The following is a 12,643-nucleotide window of genomic DNA, read 5'->3' as shown; positions in this document are numbered from 1 at the left end:
TTCTGTTACTACTGATAATTGGCTGTTTTACTTAGGATGGTGAGCGGCAACTTGGAGAAGATACGTTTTAATAGTTATTGAAGGGGCGCCTGGGTGCCTCAGTGGGTTAAAGCCTCTGCCTTCGGCTCAGGTCATGATCTCAGGGTCCTGGGATCAAGCCCCGCACTGGGCTCTCTGCTCTGTGGGGACCTGCTTCCCCTCCTCTCTCTCTGCCTGCCTCTCTGCCTGCTTGTGATCTCTGTCTGTCAAATAAATAAATAAAATCTTAAGGAAAAAGAAAAAAAAAAAAAACTTACTGAAAATGTTCGTCTTAAGAAACCGTATGTGATCACAGCCTTCTGCATCCCAGACTACCTAACGTCTTACGCACAAGCTTCATTCTGTCCCTTCCAGCCTACGAGCTCCAGAACTGCCCAGACCCACCTCCTTTTCAGAATGGTTACATGGTCAACGCAGACTACAGCGTGGGACAGTCCATCTCGTTCGAGTGTTACCCCGGGTACATTCTGCTTGGCCACCCAGTCCTCACCTGTCAGCACGGGATCAACAGAAACTGGAATTATCCCTTTCCAAGATGTGACGGTAGGCTAATCGTTCTTGGCAACAATTTAATTTTTCATGTGTATAGTAGTGTGTTAATTATTAAATGGAGATATTTAAAAATCCTTTCATTTACTCAACAAATATTGATTAGGAATCTATTACATTAAACTCATTCTACTTAGTATTTCACGAATATATCATATGCCAGTAAATTAATATGCATAAGCAGGCCTTGCCCTCATGGAAATTGTAAAGAAAACAATGTAATAAATGCAAACATGTGTAACACAAGCCAGACCCCAGAACAGTGTTTGGATGGATTGCATGGAGAAGGATGGCGTTGGTTTGCAAAGTGACCAGGGACATCTTTATGATGGGGTAGTACTTAGAATTACAGTCATCCCACTAAATTATGGGATTAGTGGAGGAAAGGATGCTTATAAATTTTACCCTGCACTGTTTTTTCCATTTTTATTGTTAAACTTTTACAATAATCATATATTGCTTTTATATTTAAGAAAACTGATTTTATTTTTGTAGTGGGCCTTGAAATATATATATATATATATATATATATATATATATGATATATATATGTGTGATTTTTCATATATAAATTATATTTTTCACCTGTATTTTTCCATTCTATAGTATAAAAAAACTATGAAAAAAGAACTTTAGCTGTATTTTTAATTCCTTATCTTAAAAAAAGAAATAAAAATTAAGTTACCCCACTCTAATGCAAATTTAATAGCATATAAAACAACATTTAAAAAATTACTTTATAAAACTAATATAGCAGCAGTATATCTGGTGCTTTTTATTAAAACACTTAAAAACCTCTTTTTACTACTCTCCATTTAAAAATTCATTTATTTGCATATCTATAAAATACTTTGAATTATCACAATTAAACCCTTTTCTTATTTGTAATTTTCACCTGAGTTCTTTGTATTCATATACACACGGAAGACGGCTTGGCTTGATATTAAAACGTAGAATTAAACATTTAAAAAGGCTTCATCACTTTGTCAAGGTCTGTTTTCAAATATAGAAATAGCCGTGGCTTAGAATTATTCTGTGAGCGTGAAAGTAACAAAGTGTATTGTTTGTGATGTAGCCCAAAGGGGGTGCACCTTGTATAATGACGTCGTGATGTGTCACACTACCCAGAGTTGGCCAGACTGAAGCTGAGGGCCTGCCGACTCCAGCTGAAGGACCGAGAGCCGCCCCAGACCATCCTGAGGTTGGACGACTGACTAAGACGGCTCACAGAACTCACTAAGCTAGTGGACTCTGCTTGTGGTTTATAAGAAGGAAAGGGCATGTGAAGATCCTGGGGAAAGAAGCCCAGGTTAGAGTCTAGGAGGCTGCATCACTGATCTAGGGACCGAGGGGTGACAGTGTGCCCGAGTATGGCCAACCTGAGAAGCATCCTGAGTCTTAGTGACCAGAGGTTTGAACTGGGGCTCCCTGAGGCAGGTATGACTGATGGATGGATGACCTGGTGGTCGATGTCAGCTTCCGGACCAGCTGATATGTTGTAACTCAAAGACAGCAGCTTAGAGTCCTTCGGCATAATCAGCCCATGCTGAAACTACCGGATATGGCCAGCACCCACGTGAGATAAAGACACGGCCACCAGGTGTGTTCTTAACCCCCCTCCCAACCCACAGCCCCCAGAATAGAGGCCTAGACCTCTCTATAGACAAGGTCAAATTCTTTACTACCCAAGTATTTTTACCATCATATCTCTCTTCATATCTATAATGTCATAGACAAAATAAAAAACAAAACAAAACATAAAATTCAAATAAAATTATATCATAAAGTGAATTATCTAGGCCAATGTATGTTGAATATCTTCTCCATATTGGATAAAACACACACAAAAAATAAGCAGAGGGTATTACTATATAACAAAAGTTATTTTATCTGTTTTATTTCATATATATATGTACACATATATGTATGTGTATGTGTGTGTGTGCATATATATATATATATATATATATATATATTTAACATTATAATGTATTAGTAGCCCCAGGGGTACAGGTCTGTGAATCGTCAGGCTTACACACTCAGCACTCACCATAGCGCACACCCTCCCCAGTGTCTTTGTTCGCTGACAATGATGGGCTATAAGATGTCCATTCTTTGGTTACACTCCTCACAAGACACGGGCAAACTGCTGATTATCGGGGATGCTCACCTGGAGTGTATTTTGTTAATTCACATTGGATTTCTAGTTCAGACTTATTCGTGGTGTATAGGACAAATGTGCTGGAAACAATCTTCAAAGGTCCAACCCTATAAACCTCAGAAGAATCTCAGAATAGATGAGAGATACTTGGGAAAAAACAAAACATAGAAAACTTTGAATAGCTTCTGGCATCTTTAGTAAAAAGTGAACAATTTAGACAATCAAGAGTGAAGAATTCTGAATCTTAAGGCATCCGTCTTCATAAGCATATATTAAACCAATTCATAGGTACGTGACAGTATTAATATGTTTATTGTGTAAGGATTTATTATGTAAAGTTGGTGTATTATAAATTCATCCAAAAACTATCTGGACTAAAAGTATGCTATCTATTAAAATAAAAAAGAAAAAATAGGTCTCAAAATGACTTGAGAAATTAAGACATTATTTTTTCCAATAGCATAATTATATAGAAGTCTCAGTTTAAAGGTGTTTTTTTTGTTTTTTTTTAAAGATTTTATTTATTTATTTGACAGAGAGAAATCACAAGTAGATGGAGAGGCAGGCAGAGAGAGAGAGGGAAGCAGGCTTCCTGCTGAGCAGAGAGCCCGATGCGGGACTCGATCCCAGGACCCTGAGATCATGACCTGAGCCGAAGGCAGCGGCTTAACCCACTGAGCCACCCAGGCGCCCCGAAGTCTCAGTTTAAAAGATGGATTATAATTGTTAACATATGGTTAAAAAGACTTATTAGTTTACTAAATGTAATTTGACAATTAAATATGCATCTCTATTTACACAGTTTAAAAATTTTAGATTTTTTGTTGACCTAATCTTTTATCACTGAAATATTTATGTAGTTAGTTATACATTTAGGATTTTTTTTTAAGTTAAGTCCTGTTCTATTGTTGCTCAACCTAAAATGCAGTAATAACTAGTGGGAACTATGTGGACAGAGACGATTAATTAGCAGGATAACTTACTACGCTGCAATTAGCATGTTAGCCACGTCTTTCAGACCGACAGATTTTGTAAGCAGAACGCTATTTGACTGCATAATTGACATGAGAAATTCAACCAACCAAAGGATGTTATATACATAATTTTTAAAATTAAGGCTTACCAAGTTGATTGATGAATAAATAATCTTTTCTAATAGTTTAGAATAAAAATGGCATCCTGAAGAATATACTTTTTACTTATATCTATAAATATTTATACTATTTATGTATATTATATTATGTTATATATTGTATATACTATTTGTGATATGTATATAAAATATTTATCTTATAAATATTATTTTAAATATTTCCATTATGAAGCAGTCCCTAAGATCGAGTACACTATGTCCCCTTATCTTAAAACCATCATAAGGAAACCAAAGTTATTGAAGGAAAAAAAAAAAATAGGTCAAAAATACCTGTAGAGTTCCACACATCCGGCGAGATCAGGCGTTCAGGTCCTGGTCACATTAACAGTCAAGAGTTTAAAATTCATAAACACCCAGGCCAAATGTAGGTACTTGTTGTGCACTGCTGTAGGCTTTTCTTCAGCCTCCTGTTGAAGGGTAGGCAGAAATCTTAATATAATCCTGGAGAAAACCATCTGTAAGTTATCTGTAACTGTCCTGGTGGATATTTAGGGCTTTTAAAATGTAATTTCTGATTGAAATCACTTAAGCTCTTTCTATCATCTCAATTCAGAGACAGTCACTTCGTACACATTTAAGTGGAGGAAGAGCCCAATAAAGACATGTCTTGGCGCCCCTTGACTTTTCCCAAGTCTATCCCCAGGTGGAATGAAGTGATGGTGAGTCTCCACGTCCCTGCGCTGAGGTCCAGCCTGGCCACCAGCTCATCTTCCAATATCTTCTGGCCCTGGTTTCCCTTGGGCAGGAACGGGTGAGACACACCCATCACTTTTTGTATGAGCCACCTAAAAGCTCACGTCCTCAAACCACGGTGAGGTGAACAGAATCCACGGTGATACGGCAGCGATGCCCCATCCAGTGGAGTGGGGTAGGCAGTGAGGACGAGGCGGGGGACATTTTACATATCAGTAGGCACTGAACGACACATTCAGGTAGGACATCCCCTCCGTCATAGTCAGCGTACCTAATGCTGGCTCTAGAGTTTGCTGCAAGCGGACAACGCAATCATCTTCACGTACATGGTTTTCTCTGGAGAATCACATGCAGGAATAACCTGAGAACTCTTTCCCATAAGCGTACCTCACACAGCAGTCCCTCCCAACCTATTCTTCACAGGCGTGCGCGCCAGGAGTTGTAGACAGCACTCCCTCTGACCCTGCTGGCCGCCAGTGGGTGCCTTCATCCTACAACAAGCCATTCTGTGACACCGCTGGATAGTCTCCCCAAGGACAGCTTCTGATGCCACCGATGAAACCCCCGGGCCCACAAGGCTTCCCTGTCCTGCCCCAGTTTGGATGACAGTCCCAAGTCCAGACTGTCACTGGTGCCCCTCATTGACTGGCTTCGATTCAGGTCTCCATGACTCCCTCCTCCTCCTGGATGACTTTACTAGAGCAACTCACAGAACCCAGGAAAACACTGTACTTACAAGACTGCAGATCAGGGGTGCCTGGGTGCCTCAGTTATTAAGTGCCTGCCTTTGGCTGGGGTCATGATTCCAGGGTCCTGGGATCAAGCCCTGTGTCGGGCTCCCTGCCGGGCAGGGAACCTGCTTCCTCCTCTACCCCTCTCCCTGCCTCTTTTCCCTCGGTCTCTCTCTCTGTCAAATAAATAAATAAATAAATAAAATCTTAAGGAAAAAAATAAAAAAGGTTACAGACCAGTACAGAGGCTATAACTCAGAAACAGCCCGATGGAGGAGATGCAGAGGGCGAGGTGGGTTGGAAGGTGAGCAGAACGGCGTATTCTCTCCGGGAGGACCATCCTCCCTGCTTCCCAAGTGTTCACCAGCCCAGAAGTTCTCCAGACCCCATGCGCTGGGGTTTTTATGGAGTCTTCACTACGGATGTATGATGATTAAATCACTGGCCAGTGGAAATTCAGTCGACCTCCAGCTCCTCAGTTCTGTGAAGGTTAGGATGCAGCTGAGATTTCCCGTCCTCGGATTACTTACCTGGTTCCCTGGCAACTAGCACCATCCCTGGGTGCTTTCCTAGTCACCTTATTAATAGCTCAGGTGTGATCAAAAGGGTCTTGTTATGAATAATGAAGGATGCCTTTATGTCTTTTATCCCTTAGCTTTTATCCAAGGTTTCCAGAGTCCTATGCCAAGAGCAGGGAGGAAGACCGCATATTTGTTTCTTACTAGAAATCCCATCACTCCCAAGTGAGCACTCCCAAATACAAGAACGACTGTGTGTCTAGTGACTCTTCGGCTCCTGGAGTGGGGGACAGTCTGACACGCATGCCACGTCCGATTGTGAAGCGCAGTGCCTAGTACGCCCATGTGCTCTGTCCGGCCAGCTGGCGGCCTCCCTTGTCCCTCTGTGGCCAGGCTCCCAGGCTGGCAGTGAGGGGCTTCGAGGTGCCCAGCTTGGTAGGGCTGTGCCCATCCTCTGGTGACCAGGTGCCCCTCACAGCAGCTTCAAGACTGATCACCTCAGGATTCACGCCACCTTAGATCCCACATCCTCTGTCCCTGTGGACTTTGGGTGACTTTCCGCCCAGATGTGGAAATCTAAACATGCCTTTGGGGCCATGACAGGGACAGTGAAGCCTTCTCTGTGAGCGCAGACAGCTCAGGGGAAGAGAAGGAAACTTCCCCTCATGTTTCTTAGGATCCTCTTTTCTCTGCTCTAGAGTCCACAGCAGCATTTGCCTCGAGGAATGTTACGTGCGTTCATGGAGTGTTACTAGCTCAGGTGACAAGTAGGGCTTGTTCTTTCCCTCATCGGACTTGCACAAGTAGACCTTTATACTCAGCACTTGCTCGGTAGCTTCTCCATCACTACCTTCTCCGCTCTGTCCCCCGCTCTAACCCCACACGTCCTGGTCCATGATACACTCTCAGCAGATACTCCTCGAGTACGTAAATGGTGGACCTGTTACTTGACTACCACACATAATTCATGGCAAGGATATCTTTGTTCAACGTCCTACAGCTATTAAGTGACATAAAGAACATCAGAAGCCAGAAATGTGTCCTCCCAAGGAAATTATCGTATTGTTTCTTTTGCCCTTGGAAAGGCTTTATCCTTCATGTTTGTTTTGTCGTGTTTTTCCCCATTGGGAAGGGTGCGCCTATGTTTAATATGGTTATACGAGCATAAGATTCACCTTGAAAGGTGAAAATGCACTAGGGAAGCCTTGGAGATCACAGATCATTGGTCAGGAGCGGGTGCAGACCCTCACGTCCCCAGGAGGTGTGCCGGCCCCTCCCTTCAGTGCATTCTATATGGAAATACTTTGTGGGGACTGTCTTACTCGGTGTCGGCCCATCTGCTCTTTACTGTCTCTTATTTATTGTGATGTGAGCTCGGCCCTGGGGCGTCATGGGCATGGACTGTGGGTAAGGGTGAAAAGGAGCACCGTCCCTGACTTCTGGCCGCTGACCCACGGTGGTGAGAGCAGATAGCCCCAGACAGGGGAACAAACGTGGCCGGCCAGAGCCCAGCTGCCTTCAAGGTGGAAGGACATTTGAGTGGAGCTGAGGAGAAAGGGACCAGCTCAGTCTGGAAGCAGAGTAGGAGGAAAGCTTTTGAACTTTTCATACAGAGTGAACTTCTGCATGAAGTTTGGGGTTGAGACAAAGTATGACATCTTCTGGGGACACTGACTAGCTCCTAATGACCCCAGACTAGATCATGGCCTCGTTTCATAAATTATAGCTGTCCCTGTGCTTTGCTTTGCTAGTTTACAAAGCAAGGTTTGGGGCCTGCCTCCAAACCCACTTACCAATATTCATGCCTTAACATTTCTAAAATGTTCTCCATGGCCCCAAAACTCTGTCCAAAACTTGGGCCGGATTCAATGTATTTTCCACTGGAACATTCCCCACCCCCTTAGACATACCCATGCCTCTGTGTGATGAACACAGCAGCGTACCACGTACCGCCTCATGCCATGTCATCGCTCACTGTTTTCTACAGAAGGTTCGTTTCTCTCGTGTTACAATGTAGTTTCACCAGTTTTGCCACCTAAATTCGACACCTTTTATAACAAGTCTTCGAAAGCTCCAGAAGATTCATGCTAGTGGCAGGCACTCCGACCCCTCTATCAGAGTTTGGTTGATTAAAAAGTCTACTTTGTTTGTGACTTTGATGTATCATACTGCTCTCAAGTGTCGTAATGTGTCTCAGATTATGCTGCTAATATGTAGTCACTTCATTTTTCCCTAGATAAGACAAAATAATTGCCATGGCAACAGAAAATACCAATTCATTAAGTAAAATAAAATAGGCTGATTAGGGATTGTGAGTCTTGGCAGAGATGAAAGCTAGTGAGAGGAGGAAAAGCTTCAAGAAAACACCACGTATATTATTTTCTCTCATTTCTTCAGGTATAGATCTGCCAAGAATTGATAACTTATTTTTTAAATTTAGGCAGGTAGACTTGGATACCACCTTTTTAGGCAGTTGAATATGTTTTAGAAATCTCACTTAAAACAACAACACAATTTCCATGATTTATTTATGAATAATTTCCATGTAATTCCTCATATCACATAGCACAATGGATTATCAGCTCGGTCACAGAAGATAATTGAGTGACTGAGTAAGGACTTTTTTTTTTTTTTAATTTTTTTAATTACATGGGAATGACTTTATCCTGAAAGGATTTTGAGTGTTTGGAGAATATATTAAACGGAACTTAGATAACTTAGCTTAGAAGTATAATTCTTCTAAGGTTTTAAGACTTGAGTGGAATTGCTTTGACAAAGTAGCTACTGAAAATATTCACCATTATTTCTCATAAGGAAAATTTTGGCAAAGGGACTTTAGAGACTTAGAAATTTTTAACTGTGTCCTTTCTAAAGTTGACTGTATTGGGGCTTAATTTTCTTTGCTTCCTTTTCAGCTCCTTGTGGATATAATGTAACATCTCAGAATGGTACCATTTATTCCCCTGGATTTCCAGACGAGTACCCAATCCTGAAGGACTGCATTTGGCTGATCACCGTCCCTCCCGGCCATGGGGTCTACATCAACTTCACGTTGCTACAGACGGAAGCCGTGAATGACTACATTGCTGTCTGGTAGGGGAGCCTTTCCGTGTGAACTCATCTGTGACTGTGTCTAACCGTTCCCGCAACCACAGACGTGGGACTTTGATGTCAGATTACACATTAAGAAGAGAAGTTTTTAGGTAGATATTGGAAAGGATATTTACCAAGGAAATCAAGTGATGTGGGGAATAAATGTCATGTGACATGTTTACATTGTGTTAATTCAGGATTCCTCTGAATAGAGATTACCCCAACATAGTTGGATTATACATTTTTTTTAAGTGCGATTTTTCTTTTTTTATAAAAGAAAAGTTGGTTAGGAATCTTTTGCCATGATAAGAATTCGGTGCTCCCAGAAATATTGAAGAGATAATTACACAGCCCTCCCGCCATCCTTTGTACACATGGCAGGACTGTGTGTCCATATGATGTGCGGGGAGCGACGCTGAGCCAGCTCAGGCCTGCGGATTTGGGTTCTGGTTCTCTTTCCAAGGAGTCGTGTGGCCTTGGGTAATTACTTACGTGAACCTTGGCTACATTCACGTCCTTGGGAATGACTACCCTACTTTTGCTTTTGGAAGTGAGAGGTTATAGGGGACACAGATTGACAAGTTCTCTGTGATACTACGTTGGGAGAAGGGGGGAGGACCAGTGGGGTGTGAGGAGGTGAGCTCAACCCAGGCTTGAAAAGCAGGATGTGCTGCCAGAAAATATTTCCATGAAAACTATGAATTTATGGGAGGTAGCAGTGTGGTATGCATGTGTGTGTGCCTCAGAACTTGGTGTAGAAAGTTGGTGTAAATGGTACGGGTTATTGTGGATATTGGAAAGCTTGTACAGCGAGCTGAAGACAGGTGACTTCAGGGTATTGGAAGGTGTCAGGGATGTGTTTTATGGGGTCCAAGTGAGCAGGACAGAGAGTACAGGAACTTATAAATCACGTGAAAGATCCCAGGCTTAGTTCTAAGAGTGATGAGGATTTGCTATGGTTTTAGGAAGGGGAGTCACTGGCTGCAGAATTCCCAGTCTTGTTTGGTGGGAAATGAGTCAACTGAGGGCAAGAAGGGAGACCGGCTTCTGAGGCTCTAGAAGTAACTCTTGCAGGGAGGAGAGATTGGCAGAACCAGTGGCTGAGGGGTGAGGAGGAATGGGGAGCCTGAAATATTAAATTTTTGCCCTTTCAAAAGCAAGGCAAAACAAAAACCACATTATACCACCAGCCGTTTCACCTGGATTAACCTACAGATGCAGCAGGTAGAAGCAAAAGCTCCTCGTAGTCAACCAAGTGCAGAGTCCATTGTCAGAGCCCTAATGAGAAAGAGACCAAGGAGGCTGGTCAACTCTGTGACATTAAACACTCGCTGTTTCTAAACACCGTGTCCACAAGACGGTAGTATTTTATTCAGTTTGTTAAAAACACAAAAATTCAACTGAGTAAATTTGAAGATCTAATTGGTTTTATTTATTGATTCCTGACTCCGGTTAACACTCCATTGGGCAGGAGAGAGGTGCTCTGAGGAGTTAGGTGTACAGAATGGAAGATTCTTACAGGAAGAGGGTGGGGCCAGACATTGTTAGCAGGAGAAAGGATTGTTTCAGGCGAGGTCACCTTCCCTGAGGGGGAGGGGCTGGCGGTCTCATCATGCAGTTTACCTCATCTTGGTGAGGGGAGGGGGTGCTGGGCACTATGGAGACCTTCCATGCAACCTTATGGACGCTGAACATTTCTGAATGATTGGCTTAAACATTGACTCCAAGAGTAGCAAAAAGTGCAATTAAGGGTTGCTTTGCTATCCTGGGGCAAGTAACTGGACCTTCACACTGTCATTTCCTTTTTAAAAAAGTCTTAAAAACTTTGTACTTCAGTAGCAAGATCTCCATAAATTTCACCCATCGTTAAAGAGACACCATGGAATTGACACTTTCAAACATGGACGTTTGAAAGGCAGCTGATACGTGATATTACAGTCACTAACTATAAGAGCCCTAATGTGTCTCTGTTAGGGCTCTGAAAAGGTCTACAGTGGGGTGAGTAAAGTCAGCCCCAAGATCTCCAGGTGCTCACGTCCCCTGGAGCCCAGGCTCAGACCAAGCTGCTTGGGCAGGATGGAAGCCACATGTTGGAAGAAAATGGTTGTTGGTTTCAGCTGTGATTAGGAACTTTCTCCTCAAACTTCTCTCTTTCCTAGGGATGGTCCTGACCAGAACTCACCTCAGCTGGGAGTTTTCAGTGGCAACACAGCCCTGGAAACGGCATACAGCTCCACCAACCAGGTCCTGCTCAAGTTCCACAGCGACTTTTCCAACGGAGGCTTCTTTGTTCTCAATTTTCACGGTCAGTGCATTCTCACCTTGTCGATTAAGGCGAAGAATTCCATTTGGTTCTCCTGGTAGTGTTGACATATGGCTCCTTTCCAGCTAGAGTTCCTTGGTCTTGCCAAGCGAGAGCCTTCTGGGACTTTCTTGCTTTCGGTGCCAGAGGTCCCTGTGACCCTCTTTTGCTTAACGCTGTTTGTAGATGGCCCATCTGGTGTGTGGGAAGCTTGGACTCATTCCAAGAGAACAGTATTGCTGGTGAGACTCAGATCCAGGGACCCTTGAAATGAATTTAGTAGCTTTCCTAGATTTCCTGTGTCGCCTGCAGAGGAGTCAAGGTAGCAAATGCCATGGAGTTATGGTTGAGGCAACAGGGAATTAAATGATTTTGAAAACCAATAATTTGGGGAAAAGCGTATCAATCCCTTATATCTCGTGAGGGCTGCACCCATGGAAGTCCTCAGCGTGGGGTTCCGAGAGGGACCTTAGCAAATGTAAATGTGGACCTGGCACCAGGCCATGGGTGAACCATTTCCTTCCAGAATCCCCAAAATTATGTAAAGTGGCTTTATTTAAATGCCCGAGTTTTAAAAAACTGTACCCTTTTCCCCTTTGACTTTACATATTCATGGGTGTGAAATAATCCCGTAAGCTTGAGAATGTTCTAAAACAATGATTTACAAACCTAGACCTCGCAGGGTACCTGGGCATGAAAACAATAGAAACAGAATGCTTTTTGTAATAATTTTGGTTTGGTTTGGTTTTATTCAGCAAATGTAATTGTAGGTTTTGTTTTTTTGTTTTTTTTCTATAAACCCTTTAGCATTTCAGCTCAAGAAATGCCAACCTCCTCCCTCGGTTCCACAGGCAGAAATGCTTACGGAGGATGAGGATTTTGAAATAGGTAACGTGTTCTTTGTTGCAACATCATTAGCTCAGCCCTACTTTTTAAACACTGACCCTCACTGTGATAATTACTCACGTGAGTAAGTGAGTATTTGTCAGGATGTCCTAAAGCATTGCTAGGGAGTTCATACATCGAAGAAATATGCATTTCTTCTCCACTGCTATGGTGTGTGTTTTTAGCTATTTGAACTTTGCTTCTGTCATCTGAGCATATCCTCACCTCACCAGGCCCACCAGCATTTGCTAGCTTGTATTTTTCTTTTAAATAAAGTATTCGGAGACAGACTTAAACAGATATTTGCGTTTAGTTAGGAAAAGATGTTCTCACACAAGAAGGGCTTAATCATTTGTAGCTAAAATAATGATGACTATGACTTTGACCTTTCATTGAAACTGGAATGTAATTGGTGAGTGTATTTAGTGGTAATATTTAGAAATTCTGCTTTATCATTCCGTATTAATGGCGAGTTTCATTAAATAACCATCAGGTCACATTAGGTGACCCGCTGCGGCA

The 12,643-nt window shown here is 42.5% G+C and overlaps 1 protein-coding gene across 1 annotated transcript in view; it reads left to right on the top strand.

The window, feature by feature from the left end:
- The window catches only part of CSMD1 (CUB and Sushi multiple domains 1), a 732,674-nt gene that overhangs the window by 575,160 nt on the left and 144,871 nt on the right, over nt 1-12,643 (top strand). The window contains exons 37-40 of the mRNA XM_044225749.1: nt 394-582; nt 8,760-8,937; nt 11,097-11,242; nt 12,047-12,127. Coding sequence (XP_044081684.1) covers nt 394-582; nt 8,760-8,937; nt 11,097-11,242; nt 12,047-12,127 — 594 coding nt within the window. The remainder of the gene's footprint in view (nt 1-393; nt 583-8,759; nt 8,938-11,096; nt 11,243-12,046; nt 12,128-12,643) is intronic.

Source organism: Neovison vison, chromosome 11 (assembly GCF_020171115.1).
Source record: "Neovison vison isolate M4711 chromosome 11, ASM_NN_V1, whole genome shotgun sequence".
Lineage (NCBI taxonomy): Eukaryota > Metazoa > Chordata > Mammalia > Carnivora > Mustelidae > Neogale > Neogale vison.
The sequence above is the reverse complement of the archived record's forward strand: the minus strand, read 5'-3'. Positions and strand labels throughout refer to the sequence as shown.